Here is a 27,818-nt window from a genome sequence, read left to right as displayed (position 1 = left end):
GGTGAAATATGGCTTATATGGTGTATGCGCACCCTTGTTGCAGGGTTGGTAACAGAAACTATTGTCGTGAAAAATTAGTTTTGAGAAATGACGTAAGTACTGTTGGGAACAGATTGTTATACCGATTTGTTCTAGAAGAGTCCTAGGTGTGTATTTCTTTGTAAAAAATTATCTCGCTTAATCTTAAACATTGGTAGGTACTCAGCTGCATCTGGTAGACTAGAAGCCGACCCCAACATAGTTTAGAAAAAGTCTAGACAGATGCCCAGATTTTTGCAAAGCACGCTTAACCCTTAAGTAGGTACTTAGCTAATTTTATCAGTCTCTATGAAACCCGTCTCACACCTGTGTGAATGACAATTCAGTCAATGATTTCATCATTTTCATTCACGACGATTATCTATTATCTCGATCTATACTGCAGGTGGTGGATATCAATGAACGCTGGTTCCTTTGACTCAAACTGAAAACAAAAAACAATCACTGCCTTATCTAAACAGGTGTTTGACAATGTTGCAATCGATATCCTTGTTGTTAAATAAATCAGTTTTAGATTTTAGACACCTGTAATTCATAATGTGTTATAATTATAGATATGGACTGATAATGATAACGGAACTATCTGTCATCTGTTGTGTTACTACCCTAAGCAGCGTTAACTGTAAAGTAAAAACTTTGATAAAAAAAGGAAGAATTGAAAATATCTCATCTTTTGGCCTCGTCTCCACACATAGGTATTAAAGACATAGATATAGTGTGGTGAGATCGAAGGGGTCGTGGATAACTCAAAGCCGCGCGGATCTTTCGATCAGAAGGTCAAGCAAGGCTTGGCGCCAAAAATTGACAGCTGTATGTGGAACTGTCAAACTAATCTGACAATGAAGCCAGAAGATATGAACTAGAACTTATTGATTTTTAGGTGCATAAAAGCATGTACCTACCTAATGTTTTTTTTTATTTATTGTTTTTAATGCAATCGATAGTTGATGACCTACTGCAAAATAAAGAGATGTTTTGCTATACGTTACAGACTATGCCCATTTACGATCGCTGTTACCTCCTAGGTAGATCCTAGACCAAGTGTTCTAGATATAACAGGTCCCCAGCATCTATTGTGCATCTTTTTCTATGTTTTCAGTAATTTGAGATTTCATGCAGGCTGTTTTTTAACATATTTTGTCAGCAACTATATTTTCGAACCGTTTGGGGTTGAAACCCTCGGGTCGTCGGGTGCTAATGCCCACTCCCTATTTAAAGATCTCTCTAGGCGGCTGGTTGACGCTTCTCGTGACCAAAAGGCTGGCTATTACCTCGGACAAAGGATCAGCATGGCCACCCAACGAGGTAATGCTGCCAGCCTCTTGGGTACGCTCCCAATTGACAGCGATGGGGATGAATTTTTTGACGCGTTTTAGATATAATATTTTTTTTTTATTGTTTTACTAGGACAGTTTCTTTTTTGTGTTGTAAATATTTATGTAAATAACTATATTAATAAAAAAAAACATATTTTGTAAGATTATTTGATTAGTTTTTTTTTTTTAAGATTAGCTTGACGATTTAAAATAGTTAATCACCCATAACATAGGAATGGCGTAAGATAAACAGTTTATGAATCATTAAGCACACACAGTAACCGTTTATCAATATTTTTCTTAATTATTTAGTCACAGGTGCAGTATCGCGATTAATTGATAATGTTTTTGTATATAAACAGGCGAATTAAATTATTTATTCAGTGTAAAGTAAAAATTACTTAAGACATAATGTACCGTTTTGTAGTATTCTGCGCTTTGGTCGCTCTTGTGAGCGCGAACACTCAAGTTAGCCGATGTAAGTAAAAAATATTTGTTTTTTGAAATTATTATACTTTCTTTTAAAAAAATATATAAAACAGAACCCCTTTAGAATGTAAATACTGTAAAATACAATAGTGTATCTAAGTAATTTTGATGTTTTCACAATGTAACAGCGAATTTCCATAAAAAATTTAATATAAAATCCAGCCTGTAGTGTTTGCGTGAAATAGAAACTTTCACACATCCAAACTGTCACATTTAAATATTAGTGTGATACGATAGCTAATTGTTGTATGTTCGGTTAGTGTTAATAGGTACCTACTTATTTTATAACATACATCAGAAGGTACTTCTTCGAAATCGATCTTCGATCTTCTTTCGGTTTCTTTTACGAAGGGTGCAAGGGCTAGAGAGATAGGCGAAGGATATAAGTTTTTCTATTGTGGAAGTGACGGCAAGAGAAATGGTGTGGGTATAGTTTTGGACAACAGGCTGAAAGAATGTGTAGTAGATGTTAAAAGAATGAATGATAGATTAATAGCGGTTAAATTAATTGTGGACGGCAAGGCCATAAACGTGATAAGTGTTTATGCGCCGCAGTCAGGCTGCGAGGAGAGTGTAAAGGAGAAGTTTTGGGAGGACTTTGACTGCTTGATGATGAATGTACAGGGTAGTGAGGAAGTCTATGTGGGTGGGGATTTTAATGGTCACGTAGGAAGAGAGAGCGATGGATATGAGAGAGTGCATGGTGGTAGGGGTTTTGGAACCCGGAATGCAAGCGGCGAGACATTACTTCAAGCTGCCTGTGCCTTCGACCTGGCCATAACAAATACGTGGTTCAATAAACGAGAGGAGCACCTCGTGACATATAAGAGCGGCCACCACGCGACACAGATAGATTACTTCCTGATGAAGCGGAGTAGTCTATGCTGTGTCAAAAACTGCAAAGTGCTGCCAGGCGAAGCATTAGTCACTCAGCACCGACTTGTGATTCTGGATGTCAAAGTAACTGTCTCGCCCAAAAGCAACAAAGATCGGCCCCCTCCAAGGATTAGGTGGCGTATGCTAGAGAAGGAAGAATGTGCTGATGTATTTAGGAGTCAGGTTGTGGAAAAAATGACAGAAATGAAGGAGATGGAAGGTAGATGTGTGAATGAATGTTGGAGTGAAATGGCAAGCCATATAAGGGAAGTCGCAAAAGACGTGTGCGGAGAGTCGAGAGGAAAAGGTTTGATAGATAGAGATACATGGTGGTGGAATGATGAAGTACAAAAGGTTTTGAAAGAAAAGAAAGTAGCATTCAAAGAATGGCAGAATGTTGAAATAGCGAATGCAAGTCTGAAGGATGACAGAAAGAGAATATACATGGAATGGAAGAGAAAAGCAAAGAAGGCGGTAGCAGTTGCCAGAGCTAAGGCGCAGGAGAGGTTGTACAACTCCCTGGACAGTCCAAGAGGCCAAAAAGAGCTCTACCGAATTACGAAAGAGAGAGAGAGACGATCGAGGGACATAACCCACATAAAATGCATAAAAGATGAGTCTGGCAAGGTTTTGTGTAATGATGAAGAAATAAAAGAGAGATGGAAGGTTTATTTTGAAAAGCTTATGAATGAAGAGAATGTTTGGAATGGAATACTCCAAGAGGCACAAGTAAATAAGGGATTGGTAAGAGAAATTAGCATGGATGAGGTAGAAAGAGCACTTGGAAGTATGAAGAATGGAAAGGCCTTGGGCCCTGATGATATACCAGCTGAGGTGTGGAAGGTGTTAAAGAAGAACGGATGTATGTGGCTGACTTTATTCTTCAATAAGTTGCTGCATGAAGAAGTCATCCCGCAAGAATGGTGCAGTAGTTCGCTAGTGCCCATCTTCAAGAATAAAGGGGATGTGCAAGATTGCGGCAACTATAGGGGGATAAAGCTCATGTCGCATACTATGAAGGTATGGGAGAAAGTGATAGAGAAAAGAGTGCGAGAAGAGAGTGAAATTACCCAAAACCAATTTGGGTTTATGCCAGGTCGAGGAACAATGGACGCCATCTTCGCACTTCGCCAATTGTGCGAGAAGTACAGACGTGTGCACAGGAATCTGCACATGGTGTTCATTGACCTTGAGAAAGCGTATGATAGGGTGCCTCGGGAAGTGTTATGGTGGGCCATGAAAGAGAAAGGTGTGCCTGGGAAGTATGTGGAGTTAGTTCGTGCGATGTACAGGCAGTCCTGTACGTATGTCCGATCGTCGGCCGGCAATACTGACCAGTTCAGTGTGGCTGTGGGCCTGCACCAAGGGTCTGCTTTAAGTCCTTACCTCTTCCTGCTTATTATGGACGCCTTGACGGCGGACATACAGGAGGAGGCACCCTGGTGCATGCTGTTTGCCGACGACATCGTCCTGGTTAGTGAAGACGGACCTGAGATCCAGAGCAGATTGGGGAGTTGGCAACAGAGACTGGAGAATGTTGGCTTAAAAATCAGCAGAACCAAGACCGAATATATGTTCTGCGATTTCGGCGGTCTCTCCAGTCCTGAAGCCATAGCGCTGGATAACGCACTTCTTCCAGTCTGCTCCGATTTCCGGTATCTCGGTTCGCTTATTCAGGGCGATGGCGAAATAGATCGGACAGTTACGCACAGAATTAACGCAGGATGGATGAAATGGCGGCAGGTAACGGGAACAACTTGTGACCCTCGTATTCCCCTTAAAGTTAAGGGGAAAATTTACAAGAGTATGGTCAGGCCTGCTGTCTTGTATGGATCAGAGTGCTGGCCCACAAAAGCGACGAATGAAAGACAATTGCATGCGGCAGAGATGAGAATGTTAAGAGGTATGTGTGGAGTTACGCGAATGGATAGAGTGAGGAATGAGTATATAAGAGGAAGTTTGAAAGTAGCGCCGGTATCAGAAAAACTGCGTGGAAACCGGCTGTCGTGGTATGGGCATGTGATGCGGAGGGATGAGAGTCATGTTGTGAGGAAGGTGATGAGTATGAACGTGGACGGATATAGTGGAAGAGGAAGACCAAAGAAACGATGGATGGATTGTGTGAAAGTAGATATGGTAAGAAAGAATGTTACTTGTGAGATGACGGCAGATAGAAGAGTATGGAAGAAGAAAACATGCTGCGCCGACCCCAAATAAAATTGGGATAAGGGCAGGAGGATGACATCAGAAGGTACTTGCTCAAATATTTTCTCAGAGTCAACCCATAAAATATTGCAAACACTTTTTTTTAAAAGAGTGTCCATAGAGTTTCTTGTCAGTTCTCCTCCATAGGACCCACTTTTTGGAACTGCAGAACTAGCTTGACGTTTCCTAAGCACCTGTAATAGTTTTGTTTGAAATAAAAACCTTTGACTTTTAGTCTGAAAAATAAAGGTTTATCATTCCTTCAATACTGCTATTATTATGTTATTTCTCAGGCGTGAACCACAGCGGCGCTCTCCCCGACAGCACGAACATCGAGGGATGCACCAGACCACCATGCGTGCTGCCGCAGCTGCAGGATGCCGTCATACACCTTAACTTCAGAGCACGTTAGTATACATACTTACGAATAATTAATATAAAGTAGTGTTATAGGAATTATGGGAAATAATATCTTACAAAGGGGTGAAGAAAAACACCTTGAAACCTGGACTGTCTGAAATCACCAACCCGCATTGAGCAAGCGTAGTGATTAACGCCCAATCCTTCTCCGTGTGAGAGGAGGCCTGTGCCCAGCAGTGGGACGATAGAAAGGCTTTAACGAATACCTTATATATTTTCCGTTTAATTGTAAAACAAAACCATAGAAAGATTTCTACGTATAAAAATAATTGTCCGAACTCAGAGCTCAAAACGGTACGATATTTCCCAAATAACTGATCTCATTAAAATGGTACCTACATTAATATTTTTGTGTTAATTACTCCCTCTCACATAAAATCCTTCTCATACACGAAGAAAGAAAGGAATGAGCATTATTTCCTTAATTGCTCAATGCAGATTGGTGACACCACACCACAACTTCTTCAAGATCCAATCATTCAAGTGCTTCTCTTTGACAGCTCGTGCCATCCGCAGCATGAGGACTCTGGCGACCGCGTACCTCGGCGTCATCCCTATCCCGTACGACTTGGGGCAGAACTCCGTCACCTGCAACTTCTTGACCAACGCCAACTGTCCCGTGTCTGCCAACCAGTCTCTGCGGTACACTCTGAGGATGCCCATTGAGCCTTTCTTCCCTGTGGTGAGTTGAATGTTTCTTGTTGATACTTTGAGCTTTGATTTTTATGTTTTGTAGATCAACCGCACACTACTATTACTTCTAGGCTATCTAATGCTGAAAGAATTGTCCGAATTGGTCCTGTAGTTCCTGAGATTTAGCGCGTTCACACAAATTCTTCAGCTTTATAATATTAGCATACTAATGTCCTGATCTCTCCGGTCGTGTCCGATTGCCGTCACATCGGGCTATGAGAGTGAAGGAATAGTGAGTGCATCTGTGTCTGCGCGAATGCTTGTGCACTATAATATGTCCTCCGCAGCTGGCTGATCTCCTTATATAAGAACAGCTGCCGTGGCTGACAATCGGCTAAGAGGCCATATTATTATTATAGGTTAAATTGATGTTTAATCTTCTATTTTCAGGGTACACAAGTGACAGTTGAGTTCCGTGTGGTGGACCAAGACAACAGCGCCGTGGTGTGCCTGCGAGTACCCATCCGCATCGCACCTCCGCGCGCCTAGACTTCTATTGCAATTAATACATTTTTATTGACGAGCAAATAGTTAAGTAAATATCATTAAATAAAATTACTTTATCATAAACTCTGGCTTTTTGGTTCCCAACTAACTACCGTCTTCCCGTGCCGGGATAAAATGCTCATAACCTTCCTCAATGAATGAGCTATACAACAGTCACACAACAGTGAAGTAATGTTTCAAACAAGTCCGGTGTTTCTCGAGATAACAGTTCAAACACTCTTCGATTTTATCTTGGTATCTCCGTGTATAAATTGATAAGATGCGGATTGCATAAGACACCCGTTTGTAAATGTTTATATACTTACTTACACAGTACCTACCTACATTACATTAATTACTAAAGTAAAGCGAATTGAATCCATCTACAAAGATGGTTTGCAGATACTCAGTGTAGATGTTATACCTACCTTTATTTTTGGTAGGAAATCATCAAATGACACGTTGTGAATGGAGAAAATACACCATGTTCCTTCTGGAGCCCTCTATGTACAAGGGCCGCTTTAACTCTTTCGAACAATCCGCAAATTTCATGTATGACATGACTTGATATGACTCATCGACTCCGGGATACCTTCCTACTACACAGCCGCCATATGTAGGATGGTCTAGTCTGATAGGTATACCTATAGGTAGGTATCTTTAATTTCAATAAATTATACCGAAATGTATCATACCGAATCATAATGACACGGGCTAAAAATCCCGGATGGTTCTATCTTTGATAAGAAAACGCGTGATTCCGTAGTTTCTAGATACGAAGTCTAGACGGTCTATAAATGAACTAAAGGTAGATAAAGATTCTTGATAGTATGTATGTACGCCATTTTCTATAAAAATATTTTTGATATTCAGTAATTAATTTCTGACTTTTATGTACAATTTCTGTCAATATTTGATCATTTTTTGCACATTGTGATGCAGTTGTGAAAATTAAGGAAATTTTCACAACTGCATATTAAATTAAAATGATTCTACGAAATTCGATACACCGTAATACACGGTAAGGTATTTACCTACATTATTCCATGTAGGTAGCTTCTTGAGTGTAAAAAAATAGACTCCGAAGAATTGCGAACATCCTCTTTTCTGGGAAGTCGGTTTAAAAGAGTATGTATATAAAACAGATGCCCATAGCCCTAGAAACAGACAATATTTGCACTATGGGTACCTACATACTATACTGACTTATAATAAGCAAACGACGCTGCGTACTTTGACTAGCCTATCAATAAACGAAGTAGGTAAGTAATAAATAACTACATATATCTTAAGTGTATTGACCAGGCATTTAGTTATCTTGCTACTAGGTATAACTAAGATAAAGATTTTTTATATAATAGATAATAACACTATTTCACTCAGTTGTACTCGTGCACTGCCCATGGTTAAGATTAAAATAGTGTTATTAAATTATAATAGCCAATATGGAGGAGTTTAGTTACAGAAATGAAATAATTGATAATTATTTTAATGAGTTCACGTCTCGAATTGTGTCTGAGACCGGTATTGCTAGTGATAAGTACCATATCGGGAAAATTGTGCTGCAGAGTTTAAAAGATGATCCTGAGTTTATTATGCAGGTGGGTTTTATTTAAGTAATCTTTTATCACAATGTATCCCGAATATGCGGGAACAATATTTCTTCCTATAAAAAAATCTTTCGTATGATATGGGACCACTGGACGGTCCAGTGGTCCCAGTGGTAACTCTTTATCAGAATCAACTGTCGGCACATAGACCGATAGTTGGCTGAATATTAATTTTGAAGGTGAATGCTAGCTACCAAGGTTTTAAGTAGGTCTGAAATCGGTCAAGCGCTTCGACTTATAATTAAAAGTTAATCGAACTATCGTCCAAAAACATTTGCACTGTGTGAGGGCTCTTGGAGGATCAGCAAAGGCTTTTTAAACTAAGTCCTGTTCCATAAAACCCACAGATCGATGGAGCAACAGGAGAATCAGAAACCAACGGCTCAATATTAAGAAGAAGCATCAAGTGCGCGACTGCCTTCAAGAACTTAGGGCTGAAGACTGGTGACGTCATAGTTATCATGGCTCCTAACCACTTGGATCAAGCCGTTCCATTCTACGCTGCTATGTTCCTTGGGATTGCTACTTCTCCCATTGACAGAACTTTAGGAGTTTGTAAGTAGTTTAATAAAATTAGAAGCCATTTGTTTATTTTATGGAATGACTAGCTGCCAAACTGCATTTTCATCCTTTTCTTTGGGAACTGCTTCTCCTGCCTAGATAAAAAGGAGATTATAGGTCATTCCGATGTTTAAGCTATATAATTGCCCTTCATCAAAATTCAAACATAACACGCTCAAAAACTTTCGCGGTTATAATATTAAAACTATACTTAACCAATTTTTTCAGATGAATTGAAACACACTTTAAGCATCAGCAAGCCCAAAATGATATTCTGTCAAAGTCAAAAAGTGCAAGATGTCCAAAAAGCTGTTGAACTCTTGGGTCTCGACGCTAAAGTCGTCAGCTTTGATAGCAGTCCTGACACCATCACTTTGGCTGAAATGATGGAGAAGCATGGAGAATGTATAGCCGTTGAGGATTTTAGGTAAGAACTTATAAACAAGTGAGAACCTGCAATTTTGTCGATGCTATGATATGGTGGACTATTGGTAACAAATCTTAGGTTCGAAGGGACAGCATAGAGCTTGAATTTTGGCGTCATTTCTCACAGGCTAGAGTATCTTAAAAATATGAATAATAATTTCAGAGCTACAGACTTCGATCCTGAGGAAACAATAGGATACCTGATATCTACGAGCGGAACCACTGGGCTGCCAAAATCCGCCATTGTTACACATAAGAACATAGCGACCAGCGGAATTTATATATGGCAAGTAGAAATGTAACCCTGTAAAATACACCGAAAAAACACTATTCTTCGGGTCTTAAATAAATCGCGGATTATTATTCCCTAATTTATTTTTTCCACAGTTCTTTCGCCAAGAAGTTCCCTCCTACACGTTCTGCGCTTCTGGTGGCTCCTCTGCAATGGCTGTCTTCTCTCCTCAGTTACATTTTATCACCGTATTATAAATATACGAGGATACAGACTTCCAACGAGGTCACTAGCGACCACACACTTGAGTTGATTGAAAAATATAAGGTAAGTTCTGTAGTGTTCATTACCATTGTCATAGGTATAAACCGAAGTCCTGATAATTTTATTGGGTTTTCACAAACACACGAACATACAAAAATAGCATTATCTATTGAACTAACAACATCAGCTAAGCTATTTCCACATTGCTTGCCGCATCCAATTTAATATATTCTACCTTTTAAAAAAAGCCAAAAAGCACAATAGGATTTGAAGAAAAGATTTAAGAGTCCTTAAAACCTCTTTTCAGCCAACTTTCATGATCATCAGTCCAACAATGATGACTACTTTAGTGAAGGCAGCTAAAAAGGCAAACGCAGATCTAACCAGCTTCGAAGTGTTATACCTTGGAGGAAGTGCCGTGCCCAGGAACCTTGTAGAAGAATTAAGGGTATGTACTTATGTTTCTAAATATCAGATATTCGCGGGATTGTTTGAAAACTGAAACACACGAGTGCAAAGTCTAGTTCTGTTTCACAAACTCTACGCTGTGAGAGTGAGGGAAATAGAGGGTAAACCTGTGTCTGCGCAAATGCTTGTCACTACAATACTTCCTGCAGCTGGCTGATCTCCTTAGAGAGAACAGCTACCGTGCCCGACAGTCAGTCTGGACCCCATATATTGCTGTAAAACCTACAAGTGTACTTCATTTTTTACTCGTTTTCAGAAAATGGTATCTCCAACGGCAACAGTAGTGGATGTCTACGGAATGAGCGAGATTGGCTCCTTGACATTTGAAAGCGCTTGTTCTCCTATTGGGTCCTCTGGGAGACCGCTCGCACACTTGCAATATAAGGTACGTACGAATTGCTTGGAAATTGCAAGAAATAGGAATCATACAAGTCAATCATTCATAGCCAAGCTCGAGAAGACCACAAAGGGTGAAAAAATAACAAATTACTTCGGTTACATTACAGAGGTACAAAGTAGATCACACTGTCCGCATTTACTCCAGCCCGCATCGGGATAAAATATAGCCTGCTACTCGGGAAGTCTAGATTTCCAAAAGTGAAAGGTTTCAAATTGGTTCCCTTCAAGCTACAAACAAACAAAAAATATATTTATAAATTCGTCTTCAATAAATTAGTATAGAAGTAAAGATTATTATATTAGTATAGAGAGGTTATTACTCAGTTCTGAGCAATAAACATAAATAAATAATCTACTGATTATCATTATACAACTTGAACTACATAACTAAGCCCACAATAAACCCTATCTTCCTTAGACTTATCCGATAACCTGCATAGCAACATTTTCTATTTTTAATATTCTAAGCTATAATTTAATTATTTTCAGCTGGTCGATATAGATTCTGGCGAGGAAATAACAGAACCATTCAAGCGTGGAGAATTGTGGCTTAAAGGACCCGGTGGTATCAAGGTATCACGAACTTTAACATACACACGTATACACGGTTTTACCCATCCAATAGTTATCTAATTACTTATTAACACGATATCATCATAAGTACAAAAAAATAAAGCTACTACTACAAGTTGCAGTCAGTAAAACCCGACCGCCATGTTTTGTTTTCCTCAATCCAAAACTAGAAAACACTCTTCCTGTGGAAATAGTTAAGGAATTTGCCGATGCCATCTAGCATAATTTTAAAAAGAACCTATAGAAGAACTTCAGCCCAATTTACGGCAAAAAGTCGTAATATAAAATGAATGAACCTTTCAGGGATATTACAACAACCCCGAAGCTACGGCAGAGGTTTTATCCGAAGACAAGTGGTTCAAGACCGGCGACATGATGTACAGGGACGAAAGATGGAACTTCTACTTCGTGGAGCGCATCAAACTCCTGCTTAAGTATAGGAATTATCAGGTGAGTGGAGGGATCATCAGGTCGTTGCTGAAAATGGGGTTCTTAAATTACCGAGACATACTTTAAATATTCTTTACAAGTGCGTAAGGAGTTACGCTTTCTGGACCCTAGAACCAGAGAATAGGATGAAAATAGTGCAAGAACACTAGTAGATTGCACAGAAGGCCAATGTGAAATGTGAAATGTTGCGTTTCGACATAAGATTTTTATGAAGATGCATTTACTCCCTATCTTCTCCTATCAAAAATTAAAACACATTATAACTCCTATTCTAGATATCGCCAGTGGAAGTAGAAAACGTGATTCTGAAGCACCCTAGCGTCCAAGATGTGGCGGTGACCAGTATACTCCCTATCTTCTCCTATCAAAAATTAAAACACATTATAACTCCTATTCTAGATATCGCCAGTGGAAGTAGAAAACGTGATTCTGAAGCACCCTAGCGTCCAAGATGTGGCGGTGACCAGTATACCTGACGAGGAGTGTGGAGACCTGCCCGTGGCGTGTGTCATAGTACGCCCAGGGGCTCAGGTTACGGCTCAAGAGATCAAGGACTTGGTTAAAGGTAAATATTCGAACTTTTCACACCCATTTCATAAGTATTCTTATTTATAACATTCATCAATTTTATTTGAAAAGGATGGAAGTCAGCCAAATTATGGCCTAACCCACCCCCTAAAAAGTTTTCTAGTCTCCTAGTAAAGTATGTTTGATTTCAGAAAAACTGACAGACACAAAACAACTAAGGGGCGGAGTGATATTCTTGAATGAGCTACCACTCACCACCTCCACCAAGTTGCACAGAAGGAAGCTCAAGGAAATTGCTTTCGAAAGACTGAAAAATCAAGTGACAGCATAGAATACATATACCTACAAATAAAAAATACCTAATAATTATGCTTTTATGTTTAAAACCCACTCCCTGAAAAAACATTAACTACTCATGTGTGTACATAGTGTGTAGTCTATGACGATAAAAATGCTGTATTAATTCATCTGAAATATTCAGAGACAAATCCCGGCAAAGAATATAGGTCATTTTTGAAACGGGTGGGAGAGGTCCATCAAGAAATGAGTCTCGGCGGACCTGGAACCATGAAAATCTGCCTACATTAATACAAAAATATTACATAAATATAAATTTTATTAATAATAATTAAAAATGGGGCGCAACCCTCATAAAAATTCTGGGATTCAACGTCAATCCGCAACAATGATACTTTACTAATTAAAACATTTCATTTGGTCAAATTTAACACTAAACAATTACTAAAATACGTCAAATCTTTATAACTGTGCTATAATTGGACAGAGATACTGCTCCACGTAACGCTTGCTTTTGGAGATTCTGAAAGGAAATACATATTATTATAATCAACAGCTTGGAAAGTTTCTTTAAAAATGCAATATTCACTTCAAAAGCCTAGCTAAAGTATGCACAATTATGTAACAAAAATATGCACAGTAAAAAGTATGCACTAACTTCCAAAAACAAACTACGAAAGCAAGAGTAGCGAAATTGTGAAATAGAACGACGCCCTTTGGCGTCTTCTAGCATAGACAAAGTTGCCTTACCTTTTTAAACATATTGGCCATCAACAAATTGGTCTTCTTGATATTTTCCTTTTTCTTCTCCTCTTTCTTTTGAACTACTTCTGGCAACGTTTTGTATATCCTTTCAGAGTGCTTCTTCATTTCGCGTTCACTTAAAAATTTTGGGGCAGCTGTAACACATGTAAAAGGAGGATGAGAACCTAGATAAAAAATACACTTAACTACACACTTATTGAGGTTTTAATAACTGCCTAATAGTGCAATATTCACTGACTAAACTGTGGCAATTTCCAAAGAAAACTTAATAAGGCATGACCTTATAGACTGGTGCTTATGAATGATCAATATTTTATCAGCAAATCACCTCAGCATCATTTTTAGACGTCTCCTATCGTATTTTGGGAGACTAGGTGCCCCTTTTCCTCGCAAACACTTAACTACCTCTGCTCGTTACGTCACCCCCTGAGACCATGGGAGTGTCACCAAGTAAAAATATGAAGATAACATACAATTTACAATTACTTACGTTTTTTCTTTCGCAAGTCTAGTCCAATCTTTTGTGCCAGTTGTCGCAGTTCATCGGAGTTGAGACTGGTTAAGTCGGGCTGTTGTTCCACGTGCAATGATAGCAAGTTCCGTTTGGAAGCACGCTCGTCGGCTCTGTAAATATTCATATAGTATTTATAAAAGACTTTGGTGCCTAATAGTTATATACGAAGCACCTAAGCGGGTACTAGGTAGCACTATAGTTCGGCCATTCAGAGAATGCGTTCCTGACACGTCGCGATTGAACTGACGACGTAACTTTGCAATGGCGTTGCAGTTACGATAAAAATATTTTTGCTGGTTGTTTACCGTTTTAACAATTGAGGAGCATTAAAACAACATTATTATATCAATAATCAATGAATGTTATAATTTTGTGCCAAACTGAGTGTCAAATAACTTGGTAAACAATATTTTTCTAAATCTATACTGCGCTATTACAAGGTTATGTCAGCGGTTTATATTTTGTAGTGCTGTGCTAAAAATAACAGGCAAGTATCGTAATCTGTTCTTATACAGTTATAATATAAAATAATACGTTTTGATTTTCTTTTTAAGAATTGGAAAATAATGGACTATAAGACTTAATTATAACGTTTATGAAATATAAAAATAAAACTATGACCAAACCGCATTTTTATACTTAGATTAAAAATGGTAACCCCAAATGGCGTTATGGGCCGCCATTTTGTGACGCTAAAACAGTCGTCCGTTGTCGTTTCGTGCGCATAGACCACGTTTTTCAAGTGTTTTCGATCTGTTTTTATTTGATTACCCGGCTTTTGTTAGACCGAGATATCAGGATTGATTCTGTTATTGATAATAATATAATTATACATGTAGGCGAAGATGATGATGAAGACACCACCTCCTCAAGCAAATCGGAGTCTGATTAATATTCTGTTCGCACATTCAATTCAATGTACTTGTAACAAAGAATAAATAAAACAATTTTATTACATGAATATTACCTTTTTTTGGTTTCCACTTAAATAACTAAAATATAAAATTGAGGTAAAAAAATCTTTAAAAACAAGCTTTTATTTAAATGCGCTAAAAATAAAAAAATAATCTTTTACTGTAACTTTACTGATTTATGTTTTAAAAGCTTGTCGCGACATTTAAGTACTCGTATTTACTTTCTTAGTAAAATCGCGACAAGCTTTTAAAACATAAATCAGTAAAGTTACAGTAAAAGATTATTTTTTTATTTTTAGCGCATTTAAATAAAAGCTTGTTTTTAAAGATTTTTTTACCTCAATTTATTTTATACTTTTTAGTTTTGATTTGATAAAGTGCACTTTATTTTACTTGCCTGTCATTGGATACCCATATGGATGGGATTGAAAAAAATAGGTTATTCACCATTTTGTAGCGGCGGCCATCTTGGATTTTTATTTCGTAAAGTGCAATGTGTTCTACTAGTCAATCCCTTTCATTTGATACCCATATTGTATAGGTACTTTAAAAATAACTAGTCCGCCATCTTGTATATTTAGCCATGTTGGATTTAGGATGACGTCACATAACTTAACATGCATTGTCATCCAAACTAAACATGTATGCAAAATTGCAGCTCAATCGGTTGAGGGCAAGTGCCTTAAAATTGAGTTGTAAAATTCCACCCGAACACACATAGTTACATACATACATACATACATACATACATACATTGCAAGTTAAATAAAAGCTTGTAAATTTAGTTTTGATTTGATAAAGTGCACTTTATTTTACTTGCCTGTCATTGGATACCCATATGGATGGGATTGAAAAAAATAGGTTATTCACCATTTTGTAGCGGCGGCCATCTTGGATTTTTATTTCGTAAAGTGCAATGTGTTCTACTAGTCAATCCCTTTCATTTGATACCCATATTGTATAGGTACTTTAAAAATAACTAGTCCGCCATCTTGTATATTTAGCCATGTTGGATTTAGGATGACGTCACATAACTTAACATGCATTGTCATCCAAACTAAACATGTATGCAAAATTGCAGCTCAATCGGTTGAGGGCAAGTGCCTTAAAATTGAGTTGTAAAATTCCACCCGAACACACATAGTTACATACATACATACATACATACATACATACATTGCAAGTTAAATAAAAGCTTGTAAAAACAAATGATTCCGCCAATTTAAAACGAAAATAATCTTAAAATAATGCGGCGGTTCATTTTGAAGGAACGGTAACGAACTCAGTGTTATGTTGTGCCCATCACTAGTCGTGACTAACTGATAGGTGTCAGGAACGCATTCTCTGAACGGCCGAAGTATAATTCTAGGTAGATCATCGGCACGAATCTTGAGCGCTGACCTTCACCTGCGCAGAAGTGATTTATTAGCAAAGAACCAATCCCGAATGACGGTTATGACGTGATGCGCTGCGGGCCAATCACCGCTTTAGCCCGCCCCCGCGCCTCACTTCACCACTACAAAAGGGACCCAATAAATTACTTCTGCGCAGGTGAAGGTCAGCGCTCAAGATTCGTGCCGATGATTATACGAAGATTTAAAAAGAAGTTTTATGGTGAACGCAAACCTATCAGAACCGAATAGTGTTTCGAAAGGCGCAATTAAATTGATGGGTCTCGGCTGTCATTTGAACGGGAGGTGTAATAAATTGGTGATTTTGATAGGTGTGCGTTCACCATAAGCTCCCAATAATTTTGAAGAATTTTAAGGTATATGCGAAATAAAAGAAAAATAAATTTACAAGAAATAAAATACTGATTTTAAAATATTTAAGAACTCACCAAATTTATTTACCGAACACATGTTACAAGGATCGAGACAGCCATTGCAAGGGTCGGAATCAATGTTGCAAATATTTTGATCGTAAGGTTTGCAAGGCGTGCAAGGATTGCAAGCATTGCAAGGATCTAAGCGCGGACTGCAAGGGGGGCATGACTCCCGTTCATAGGGAATACAAGGTTCGACCGAATCGCAACTTTTGTAGCACAAACCTAGAAAAGGTGGTACTTATAGCTGATGTTTATTTTAAAAAAAGCGGATTTTATCAGCTTCGGAGATATATTTAGCAAAACAATCTACTCAAGAATAACTAAGGTGTATCGATTTTGTGCCCACATACACAAATGTAAATGTAACAAAAATAATAACCAAATCTACACCTATCTAAAGTTGACATACGGTTCAATTTACAATGACTACGTTAAAATACCTCCACAATATACTGGGCTGGTGGCCACATTTCCCATGCACCTAGGTTTGTGTACAACAACCATTTTCAAACTTGGAGCGAATTGATCTTGAGTTCTGAAGCGAGAAAACTTGGTGAGTTCTTACTATCTTTTCAGGGGAAGACTACGAATATTAAAAAAAAAGAAAGGATAGGTAAAAAATAAAATATAACTATATAAGAAAAAGAACATTATCTATCCGGGGTCTTAAACAGTACATAAGACAAAACAGCTACGTAGTTGGGTTGCCGACGCAATCATGATGCAATTTTGCACACATTCATAAATCACTTACCATCAGATTGTATTCGTGGATTTCCAACTCATGAGAGACTGATGCAATATTTTTCGTGCAAAGTACCAAAAACGAATATTTATTATTTAGAAGTGGAAGACTATAATATTACTGTGTGCAAATGCAAATACACAGTTACTGCGAATAGAAAGTTCACCGGTCTAAATCAACACCCGCATTCTTGATACACGACGACAACGCACTGAATGTCATCGCACTTTAAAATTTTATTCCGTATGCATCGAAAATAAAGTTAAAATAGAACAGTTCCTTACCTCTTTGCACTAATAAACTTCAAGCAATGCCGTCTCTCCTCTGTGTTCTGCACGAAATCTGGACGATTCTGCTCCAAGTACTCCCGAACAGTGGCCAGCTCAACTCTTCTAGCATACTCTTCAGAAGTCTCACTCTCAATGGGACCACTTTTTGACTTATTACAACCACGTGGACTACGTTTTGGGCTACAGGGAAGCGATATAAACTCCGTTTTATAAGGACACTCGTTCTTTCCTTTACGTTTCGGGACTTTCACAATGATATTTTTAAGAGCACGACTCTTGTTCTCGCAAACTGTCTCCTCACTCAACATACTCTCTGATGTCTGAATAATCAGGTTGTAAGCAATGCATTTCTTCTGCAACTTCTCAAACGTCTTTGATCGCTTACACTTGTGGTATCTGCAAGCACAATGATGCACTTTCTTGCATTTTTCGCAGTTGACTGATGTACTACTAGAAACTTCGCATTTTCTGCCCTTGCATTTGACCTTCTGGTGGTATTTCTCACATTCCTTCTTAATTTTATTGAGCACTCTACAAGCGGCAGAATCCGAGGATGTCGTAGGCCGATCTGAGGAGCAAGGCAAGTCGGACGACTCGGTGCCAACGTTATTGTCCTTACAAGCTTTCTTACAAGAAAGTTGGACACTTTTATCGACAAATCTGTCTGAAACACATTCGCCCACAGACAGTTTGGTCGCTTTGGACTTTTCCGAACTCGATTTAGTAGTCGTAGTTGTGCTGCAACATGTCTTTGGTTCTGGATCTGTACTGTCTTCTGTCTCAAGAAGGTAATTCAGAACAGTCATTATTTCTGAGACACATTTCTTCTTTTTAACCTTGCCTAAATCGGTTTTTGAGTAGCGTCGAGTGATATCTTGTATCATTTCAATGACTGGACCTTTGACATTATTTTTTGGACAATGAACTTGGTAGCAGCATGGTTCTTGTCGTACTATATTATTATTACTATTTTCTCGTGAGTCTATTTTAATTTCAGAATTTCCAAACTGCTTTTCTGGGGAATCATTTATTGTTGGGGCATCTGTTTGACATGCTATGCTACTACCATCGACTTTTTTCTCATCGATAGTCACTACACCGATACTCTTCGTACTAACGTTAGACGTTTTAATATCAATATCCTTTAAATTTCCTCTAACGTCTTTAGCTCTATCTTCTGCACGTTCAAGTGTTAAATCTTTTTGGCTTCCAATGTTTTTAGAGTCAGTTTGGATTGCATCAAAATTTCCTCTAACTTCTTTAGCTCTATCATCTGCACGTTCAAATGTTAAATCTTTTCGGCTTCCAATGTTTTTAGAGTCAGTTTGTATTGCATCAAAATTTCTTCTAGCGTCTTTAGCTCTAACTTCTGCACGTTCAAGTGTTGAATCTTTTCGGCTTCCAATGTTTTTAGAGTCAGTTTTGATTGCATCAAAATTTCCTCTAACTTCTTTAGCTCTCACTTCTGCACGTTCAAGTGTTGAATCTTTTCGGCTTCCAATGTTTTTAGAGTCAGTTTGTATTGCATCAAAATTTCTTCTAGCGTCTTTAGCTCTAACTTCTGCACGTTCAAGTGTTGAATCTTTTCGGCTTCCAATGTTTTTTGAGTCAGTTTTGATTGCATCAAAATTTCCTCTAACTTCTGCACGTTCAAGTGTTAAATCTTTTCGGTTTCCAATGTTTTTTGAGTCAGGTTTGATTGCATCAAAACTTCCTCTTAAGTCTTTAGCTCTAACTTCTGCACGTTCAAATGTTAAATCTTTTCGGCTTCCAATGTTTTGTGAGTCAGATTTGATTGCATCATCTATTTTGTCACTTTTGATGTTGAACACGATAACATTTTCATGTTGATGTTGGCTGTTGGCAGGTGTTGCCTTATCTGATTGTTCGCTGATTTTAGTTGAAACACTTTCGTTGATCGGGTCTGCTTGGCAACCATTTTCGGCAGTAGAGACTTGAGTCTCTAACGTATAATTGCTATCATCAGGTTGATTATTATACGTTTGGGCGTCCCTCATCGGTACCGTTACAGTTTGAATGCATGAACATATTGATAGTTTACCTTCATCTGTGTTCGATCTTTTAAATGGTGTTTTTTCTTTAGGTACTGCTTCCTTTTTCGGAAATGTATTGAAATTAATGTTCTTCTTTGCTAACATACAACTTTTAATAGAAACAGATGCATCTTTCACACAGACGACTCTCTTATTACTTTGATTGGGGCAGTACTCGCATGTACATTGTGTAGATTTGCATTCCTCATTAACCGATATAGCTTCATCTATATTCGATACCTTTTCTGTGCCGATGCCTTGGTTCACATACTCAGGATCTTTAAAATGATTAGCTTCCTCCAAGTTGAGAGTGAGAGTCATATTCGTGTCTAGAATAGGTAGATGATATTTTCTTCCAGCTACCGTACATTGTAAGTGCGACTCTTTATCGTCTATTGAGTTAAAAGTCTTCACTTCTTGTGCAGACCCACTCCCTTCAGATGTAATAAGAAGCTTTTCTGAGACGCTATTGGTGCACACGTCGGTAAAAGTTTTTGCGGAATCCGACTTGTGGATCTTTTTACGTATCTCTGATATCAATTGCGCGCAATCGCAGTCATTTATTATATTGATATCAGATAACGTGGGATCAGAAATTTGAGGGTTAATACTGATCTCAGTTTGTAGGCATCTGGTAGCCTCGTGGACGGTGGCATATTCTTTCGGACTATTTACCGACACAATACATTTAGTTGAAGTTCCACAGAGGTTCTTAGCATCAGAGCTAGAAGAGGAATTACAGTATCTGCCATAACCCATACACATGTTAACAACCATGTTAGTTTGGGATGACTTTGAATGTCTCCTAGCTTTCGAAGTGTTATCAGAACTACTGCTTTCTGTGTTTATATGGCAGGGTGATTGTATGAGCTCAATTTTATCGTCAATCTTTTTTTGCTTCACACTTCCACATTGGACACCTGTATTGTACAGCCTTGATGGGTCCTCGAGCTGCACTCCACGGTTGGTCAACTTAGAGCACTTGTAAATCATGAAACTATCACCAACATCTGAACAAGAGACCTGCCTCCCATTACAAAGACAAACGTATTTAATTTCACCCGTCACGCTGTCCGGAACCACTCGAGCGCTTCTTGGAGACTCAGCTTTTTTCCTGTTCTCAATTACCGTTATTGGCTTGGGTTTCGTTTGACAAGGCTTTTCGTTCGTAGTATCCTCACACGATTTTATGTTCACCTGCACAGAGCTGTCACTGTAAGCCACCTTAGAGTTTAAATAATGGTGGGGGCAGCAACAGTAATGATGTTTACTTGGACCGGCTTCATCTACCTCTCTTTCGGTCTGCATCTTTTTCTTCAAATTCGGCCGTTTCTGGCATTCCGAATGACTTGAGGAAAGAGTAAATACAGAGTGACTTCTTTGATTTCTGATTGCATTTAACGTCTCAAAGTTCATGTTAGAGGAACCTCCCTCTAATTTGCTAGCGTCACCTGACCCATCATCATAATTATTCCTAGTCAAGTCTTTCATCAAATCTTTCAGTCTGCTGCTAATTTTGGACTCTGTACGTATAGGTACTTTGAATGCAGTTTCCGAACTTACCAACTTCTGCTTCAAGAACAATTCTTTATCTTTTAAATGTCTTTTGTACGCCTCTTCGCGCCTTAGAGCCTCCAGATATTTGAGATACAATTCTTCAGATGAGGTTTTAGGGAATGCGTTTTCCGAAGATGTCTTTCCTCTACTAGACACATCCGAGTCAGTAGAGTGCATTGTCTTCATTAAATTAGTACTCACTTTCTCACTTCTACCACTGAACAAGTTTGGTGCACTTTGCGATGTAGAAGCAACTGCATTAGGATTAAATTTATCGTTCCTCAAAATAGACTTCTTTGGCTTTTTGTTGGAATAATTTTCAGTACCATTGGCATCTGATGTACTTGTTGTAGTGACATTTTCCTGTACACCTATTATCTTACTGTTAAAACTGATTCCAGATAAAAATTCGGTGGGAGTATCGTCATCTCTATACTTTGCATTAACTAATCTGTGCACTATGTCTTTGATTAACCTTTTCTTTGTAGTGCCGTCGTTATCGGGGTTTTGCAAAGTAACCTTCAATAAATCAACACACTTTTCTAAATCTTTTGTAAGAGAGTGCTTTGATCCCTTGCTGGACTCTGTAGTAGACGGACCAGTGGATTCTAAACTGGACTTATTACCAGCTGTGCTGTTGTCAGGTCTTCGTCCACTGTCCTTCATTTGATTCTGATTCTGATTATACATATGTCCAGGCATATATTCAAAACTTTCTGCTTCCGATACCTGCTCGCCACTCTTCTCTAAAGATGGAAGTTCTATATTTGATACAGTCGATTTTTTGGTTCTTAATTTTCGTCTCAAATTCTTTGATTTCTTCCTTCTCAATCTCTTGCGCAATGTGTTCAAACAGATCATTATAGGGATCTTTTGACTGTATGGATTAACAGCCTTAGGTATTTCATCCACACTGGGTGATTTTTCTTTGGTCAATGAAGTTTGCATTTGTTTATCTGAACCCAAACTTGGAGCGGGATCATTGTCTAAGGGCACTTTTTCAGGAGATACGCTAATGTCGTTTTTAACATTATCAACTGTAACCCCACCATCCCGTTCCACATTAAAGGATATATGTTTAGTAAGATTAACATTGATAGACGGAGCATGACTTGTGTCTGAAGTGTGTGGTACATTAACTTCAACAAAATCAACATCTTTCTTGTATATCTTTGTTGTTTTCTTTCCTATACCTTTTTTTCCTTTAGATTTGTTGTCATTTTCATCCAAAGGTGTGGAATGTGCAGTTGGAGGTCCTATATCTTGTTTAGTGTCATTGTTTGTGTATTGTTGTTTTAAAGCAAGTCTTTCTAAAGTGCTTAGACTTGAAGCTGATGTTTTACGGTCACTTTCGTTAGCATACCCAACATCTGCGAGGGAGTCCCATTCTAGTTTCCTTTGAGAAGTGATACTACTGGTAGGGGAATGTGGTTTGTGTGCCGATAGGTCTAACAACACATCTAATGCTGAAATTTTAAATACAATTAATTAGTACTAATAAAACTTACTACATGTAAAATATCACTTAAATAAAAATAATTGCCCTGAATAAACTAATACACCATTAGTGCCTTACCTATTTGAAAGTAAGTATGAAATAGCTGAACTGAATTGGATGAATTTTGGTGGAGTTAATTTGAGTTATTACAGTGAGATACCTCATACCTAAGAATACTAAAGCCTGTGTGAATATGACAGCAAGAATAACAATACCAAGATTGCAATATTAAATTACAGAATCAGGTGCTACTTTGAGAAAATCTAGAACATAACAAAAGAATATGTAGCCTTAATTTGGTGAATTAAAATTAGCCAACATCTCTTGAATAAACCCTGTAGACGGGCAAAAGCAAGTTGAAACCCTTGATTAATTGTCTCGCAGAAAGGAGATCATTCAAGTGTCGAACATTTTGTACCCAAAAATGAAAGTGCCGGCCAGAAGAAAAAAAATGTAGATTCTTATAGAGAATAATGCCCTGAAGATTTTTTACTATTACAAGAATTGTCTACAATTAACCCCCAGGCTGCTATTTGACTTTGAAAATACCACAATGTTTGGTGCATTACATTACGGCCATTAACTGGAGAAGCCAGCCGCTGCCTTCAAACGACTCCTGCCCGACCTGGGAAGTCATCAAATGACCCCCCTCTCGTTATGGGGAAGTCTGACTCTTACTGACTAAAACCCATCATGGGGAAACCAGGGCCGCGATAATCCTTTCGAAGAATCCTGCAGCCTCGATAGGCCTTGTCCCCGTAAAAATATCGTAGGATTCTTGTCGAGGATGCCTTGAAGATTTTTTACTATTATAAGGAACGTCTTCCGTTAACCCTAAGGCCTCTGCCTCGAATTTTGCGGGCAGCGGGGCGGCGGCGGCGGCGGCGCGGGAGCGGCAGGATCTTACGCGTATAATCAAATGGACCGGCCCTCGAATACAGCGGCGCGGGAGCGGCGCGGCGGCGGGCAACGAGCGGTGCGCTCCAGTCAAGCGGTGACCGCCTGCGTTGGGCGTCTGCATTGTAGGCATAGTGTTATACATTTTTTTTGTGACGTATCAAAATGTCTTCGGACGTGCAAGAGCTAATTATTTCGGCTATGTTTGAGAGGACACCCATATGGAACAGCAAACACAACAGAAGACAACACTACACTGCTATATTGCCGCGCGATCTGCCCGCTAGTTTCGAGAACAGGTATGCGTTGCCCGCCCCGCTCCCGCGCCGCCGCCGCTGCCGCCCCGCTGCCCGCAAAATTCGAGGCAGAGGCCTCAGACTGCTATTCGAGTTTAAAGTGTGAGAACCGTGAATAAAAAATCTATACTTGAATGTTACGGCAAATAACGTCCACAGTATTTTTTAACTAATCGAACCTCTACCATATACCCCCCCCCCCCTCCCCTCCTGCTACACCGAGGAGACTTACTGATTTAAATCCATCATGTTTCTTCTGATAATGTATCAGGGCCGCGGTAACTCTTGCGAACAATCTCGCAGCCCTGGCAGGTTCTGACCCTGGTGGGTCCCACTTTCACGAGGGGGGACGCTGTGTCTCGGGGGGATGTCGTCTTGGCGGTGTCTCTTGACATCTCTTGCCTATCTGTCGGATAGGTCCGGTCTCAGGTCGGTGTTTCGCAGGGATCGGTTCTGGGGCCGCTCCTGTGGAACATCGGCTACGACTGGGTGCTGCGCGCCGACCTCCCTAGCGGCGTCAGCGTGGTGTACTACGCTGACGACGCGCTGGTACTGGCACAGGGGAGATCGCACCAGGAGGCGGCCGACCGGCCGACTCACATACCGCATGACGCAGGTCCTCACCGGACACGGTTGTTTCGGGAGGTACCTGCATCGAATCGGTCGTGAGGAGGCGCCCGGGTGTCACCACTGTGCGGATAGCCCCGAGGACACGGTGGACCACATAGTCCAGGAGTGCCCTGCACCGCCGGATCCTCGTAGAGGCTTTAGGCGGCGGCGACCTCTCGCGTCCGGCCCTGGTTCAGGCCATGGTCCGGGGCGAGAGGGAATGGAATGCCGTCGCCTCCTTCTGCGAAGCGGTCATGCTCGAGAAGGAGGGGGCGAAACGCCAGAGAGTTCGCACCTCTCATTCCGACCGCCACGCCAGGTAGACACCACAGGCGCCGGGTGTCGCGAGATGACTCCCGGCCACCGTAGGCGTGGGTCTGTGGGCGGTGAGTTCGGGTGGCTCATCGTCCCTCTGCTTAGACGACAGACCCGTGTCGACGGCGCGCGTTGTTCCACGCGCTCCTCAAAGAGATGTCAGCAACCCCAGCGGGGCCCAGTAGGGCCAAGGCCTGCCGGGGCTGCGGGTTGTTCGAAAGAGATGCCGCGGCCCTGGCACATAAAAGGCCTACGACGGAACACGATGGTTTTTAGTCAGTAAGAGTCTGACATTCCCTCGCCGCTGCTAACCCACAGCGGGAGGGGTCATTTGATGATTCTTGACGTCGTTAAAAAAAGTCATCCCATTCCCCCTCGCCAATATAGAATTTCGAGTGGCTCAGCGTCCCTCCGTCTCTCTCTTGGAGACAACAGGTATCGGCGGCGTGCATTGTTCATCCGCCCCCCTCCCATCGACCCCTCAGAGAGTCAGCAAACCCCAGGTGGCCAAAACCTACCGGGGATGCGAGATTGTTCGAAGGAGTTACCGCGGCTCTGGTACATTATCAGAAGGAACATGATGGGTTTAAATCAGTAAGTCTCCTCGGTGTAGCAGGAGGGGGGGTATATGGTAGAGGTTCGATTAGTTATAAAAACACTGTGGACGTTATTTGCCGTAACATTCAAGTATAGAAGTAAGTGCTGCGTCCTGCAGTACCAACGACGCAGTTGTACGTGTCCCGACTACATCACACCACGACGGTGGAGCAGATCGTGGAGTATGTCCGATCCAAGACCAACTGGACCTTGAGGGTGGCGAAGTTGGAGTCGCGCCACAATACGAACTTCAATTCGTTCATGGTGCGAGTTCCAACTCATCACATCGAGACATTCCTCAAGGAAGAGTTTTGGCCGAAGGGTGTCGTATATCGGAGGTTCAGAGGATGGCTACGCGACACCTCGCAGCGTAACACGACGCCGACACTTCGTGTGCATTAGTTTTAAGTTATCTATGAAACATATGTATTAGTTTATTATTTAATGTTATGATATATTTACGTATTGTATTCCCTATGGGCCTCAGATGCCTGACTTAAATAAATAAATAAAATAAATAGATTTTTTATTCACGGTTCTCACACTTTTAATCAAATAGCAGTCTGAGGGTTAACCGAAGACGTTCCTTATAACAGAAAATATCTTCAGGGCATCCTCGACAAGAATCCTACGATATTTTTGCGGGGACAAGGCCTATTGGGGCTGCGGGATTCTTCGAAAGGATTATCGCGGCCTTGGTTTCCCCATGATGGGTTTGAGTCAGTAAGAGTCAGACTTACCCATAACGAGAGGGGGGTCATTTGATGACTTCCCAGGTCGGGCAGGAGTCGTTTGAAGGCAGCGGCTGGCTTCTCCAGTTAATGGCCGTAATGTAATGCACCAAACATTGTGGGATTTTTTGGTATTTTCAAAGTCAAATAGCTGCCTGGGGGTTAATTGTAGACAATTCTTGTAATAGTAAAAAATCTTCAGGGCATTATTCTCTACAAGAATCCACTATTTTTTTCTTCTGGCCGGCACTTTCAGTTTTGGGTACGAAATGAATGTTGTCCTTTATGCTACATACTCTTTCAAACATTTCATTGAAATATTGCAGCAGTGAAGGGTAAATAAACTTACATTTATGAGAGTTATTATCGTCAAAGTTGAAGGAGTCATCGTCAGTGTGACGGGACACATTGGCGGGCATTTCTTCGATGATTATCGGTGGAGATTGAGTTTGGGGAGAGTCACTTTTTGGTGGTGGTTCATCTTCCTGAAATAATTTAAGGATTTTTGTTTAATTGGGTTTTGCATGAAATAAATTCAATTTGGAGCCATTTTTCAGTCACCAGATTACTTATATCTGAACAATATATTATGTGACAGTTTAAAAGACTATCTAGAGAAAATATATTATGTAAAAGTTAACTGGTTATTGCAAAATCAGCCCTTAGATTAACTTCTGCAGTCTGTTGGTGACTTGCACGCACCCCTAAGATGACCCGCTGACCAATTTTATGCTGAAAATCGCATAATTTACATGTCTTCATTGAACGGATAATAATTTCCGCTGGGGGCTCTAGTTATTTCTAGTAAAAAGTGTTACTGAAGCTTACAGAAAGAAGAACCTTTCAGAGTAATAATCAACCGACATTACTTGTTATAACTATTATTTTAAATACAAATGTTTATTTGTTTGGCATTGCTGCATAAAGTTTAAAGACTCTTGGAAGTTTTTGAGGTTCTGGAGATGTACATCTTTTTTTCATTTTATTAAAACCTTACCTGTGAACTAGATTGTTCAGGCACCGCACATCTTATGGAGATTCGACAAACTTCATGCGAAGAATCACTCTTCCTGCCACCAGAATCAGACGAATCGTTTTCACTTTTCATTTTACGCCAAAACACGCCACTAGTGTCTTTAATATCACTTTGAGCAGTTGAAAGTGAGAAATACTGCTCCAGATCCCTTTTTCTGCCGAACTTTTTGTAATAATCGAGAATTAGAGCGTTTACTGCGCCACGGGAGTCAGCATCGTCAGAAGTCCCCACATCACTTGTTTTGTTATTCCCATCTCTTTCCATAATTCATTAAAGTAACAAAGTAAAGTTTCTGCCTGCTATAACACTGAAAACATCGCAATTTATTGTAAGTATTTACGTTGAGTAACGGCTTTGATAAATGTACATTTTAAAAATTGTTTGACGTTTTCAAAACAAAAGATTAAAAGATGACATTTTTAAATTGTCTTCGATTACTTTGGAATAGTTTGGAATCTAGGTTTTTGGGTTAAGTTCATGAACATACTTTTTCGTTGAATTTGCGTTTAAATCGTGTTTAACCATGCATGTCAATGATGATTTTTTTAAATGGCCCTTGAGTAAGACAAAATGCCTTTGTGTTATAGCAAGAGAAATAAGAAACAATATCACCGTCATTTAAATGAATTGAGTTATGGAAGAAGCGAGAAGGTCTGACAATCAATGTTTGTCCGGGTTGCTCGGATAACTGCACAGAACATATAACTGAGTCGAGCTTGTATAACACTGACTTTTAGCTGCATCCGTTAAGACTGGAAGCCAACCACACCACAGTTGGTGCAAGGCCTGGGACGAGGATAAAATGATTCAAGTCGAAATCATCGAAATTGATAATTAAAC

General features: G+C 39.8%; 3 protein-coding genes across 5 annotated transcripts; 2 read left to right on the top strand and 1 right to left on the bottom strand.

Moving 5' to 3' along the window:
- Positions 1-1,699: 1,699 nt before the first annotated feature.
- LOC124639760 (NPC intracellular cholesterol transporter 2) lies at positions 1,700-6,608 on the top strand. Its single transcript, XM_047177228.1, has 4 exons — positions 1,700-1,833; positions 5,219-5,332; positions 5,846-6,027; positions 6,429-6,608. The coding sequence occupies exons 1-4, from the start codon at positions 1,767-1,769 to the stop codon at positions 6,525-6,527; spliced, it is 462 nt and encodes a 153-aa protein (XP_047033184.1). The 5' UTR covers positions 1,700-1,766; the 3' UTR covers positions 6,528-6,608.
- A 1,276-nt stretch (positions 6,609-7,884) lies between these two features.
- Positions 7,885-12,401, top strand: LOC124639732 (luciferin 4-monooxygenase-like). 2 transcript variants are annotated; one of them, XR_006985491.1, is made up of 11 exons: positions 7,885-8,125; positions 8,482-8,689; positions 8,924-9,122; positions 9,285-9,407; positions 9,509-9,680; positions 9,925-10,065; positions 10,342-10,470; positions 10,974-11,057; positions 11,361-11,507; positions 11,783-12,072; positions 12,227-12,401. XR_006985491.1 is itself a non-coding variant. In XM_047177194.1 (11 exons), the coding sequence occupies exons 1-11, from the start codon at positions 7,970-7,972 to the stop codon at positions 12,364-12,366; spliced, it is 1,665 nt and encodes a 554-aa protein (XP_047033150.1). In that variant the 5' UTR covers positions 7,891-7,969; the 3' UTR covers positions 12,367-12,401. The 2 variants fall into 2 exon arrangements, 1 of the variants encoding a protein (XP_047033150.1); XM_047177194.1 differs by having other exon boundaries at positions 7,891-8,125; positions 11,907-12,072.
- Positions 12,402-12,633: 232 nt separating this feature from the next.
- Positions 12,634-27,424, bottom strand: LOC124639447. Of its 2 annotated transcripts, XM_047176810.1 has the most exons (7): positions 26,940-27,424; positions 26,292-26,427; positions 18,987-22,465; positions 17,383-18,794; positions 13,588-13,721; positions 13,083-13,231; positions 12,634-12,855 (listed from the first exon to the last, which is right to left on the bottom strand). In XM_047176810.1, exons 1-7 carry the CDS (start codon positions 27,240-27,242, stop codon positions 12,787-12,789), a joined length of 5,682 nt encoding a protein of 1,893 aa, XP_047032766.1. In that variant the 5' UTR covers positions 27,243-27,424; the 3' UTR covers positions 12,634-12,786. The 2 variants fall into 2 exon arrangements, with proteins under 2 accessions (XP_047032766.1, XP_047032765.1); XM_047176809.1 differs by having other exon boundaries at positions 17,383-22,465; positions 26,940-27,423.
- Between the last annotated feature and the right edge of the window lie 394 nt (positions 27,425-27,818).

This window comes from Helicoverpa zea, chromosome 19 (assembly GCF_022581195.2).
Source record: "Helicoverpa zea isolate HzStark_Cry1AcR chromosome 19, ilHelZeax1.1, whole genome shotgun sequence".
Taxonomy (NCBI): Eukaryota; Metazoa; Arthropoda; class Insecta; order Lepidoptera; family Noctuidae; genus Helicoverpa; species Helicoverpa zea.
The sequence above is the reverse complement of the archived record's forward strand: the minus strand, read 5'-3'. Positions and strand labels throughout refer to the sequence as shown.

Excerpts from the sequence above, each read along its gene's own strand:
- LOC124639760 (XM_047177228.1), top strand. The coding sequence starts at position 1,767 with ATGTACCGTTTTGTAGTATTCTGCGCTTTGGTCGCTCTTGTGAGCGCG. Across the intron at positions 5,333-5,845 it reads ACACCTTAACTTCAGAGCAC|CTCGTGCCATCCGCAGCATG; the intron begins GTTAGTATACAT and ends TCTCTTTGACAG. Across the intron at positions 6,028-6,428 it reads TTGAGCCTTTCTTCCCTGTG|GGTACACAAGTGACAGTTGA; the intron begins GTGAGTTGAATG and ends TTCTATTTTCAG.
- LOC124639732 (XM_047177194.1), top strand. The coding sequence starts at position 7,970 with ATGGAGGAGTTTAGTTACAGAAATGAAATAATTGATAATTATTTTAAT. Across the intron at positions 9,123-9,284 it reads ATAGCCGTTGAGGATTTTAG|AGCTACAGACTTCGATCCTG; the intron begins GTAAGAACTTAT and ends TAATAATTTCAG. Across the intron at positions 10,066-10,341 it reads ACCTTGTAGAAGAATTAAGG|AAAATGGTATCTCCAACGGC; the intron begins GTATGTACTTAT and ends ACTCGTTTTCAG.
- LOC124639447 (XM_047176809.1), bottom strand. The coding sequence starts at position 27,242 with ATGGAAAGAGATGGGAATAACAAAACAAGTGATGTGGGGACTTCTGAC. Across the intron at positions 22,466-26,291 it reads CGATAATAACTCTCATAAAT|CATTAGATGTGTTGTTAGAC; the intron begins GTAAGTTTATTT and ends TTAAAATTTCAG. Across the intron at positions 13,722-17,382 it reads AAGTTTATTAGTGCAAAGAG|AGCCGACGAGCGTGCTTCCA; the intron begins GTAAGGAACTGT and ends GAATATTTACAG.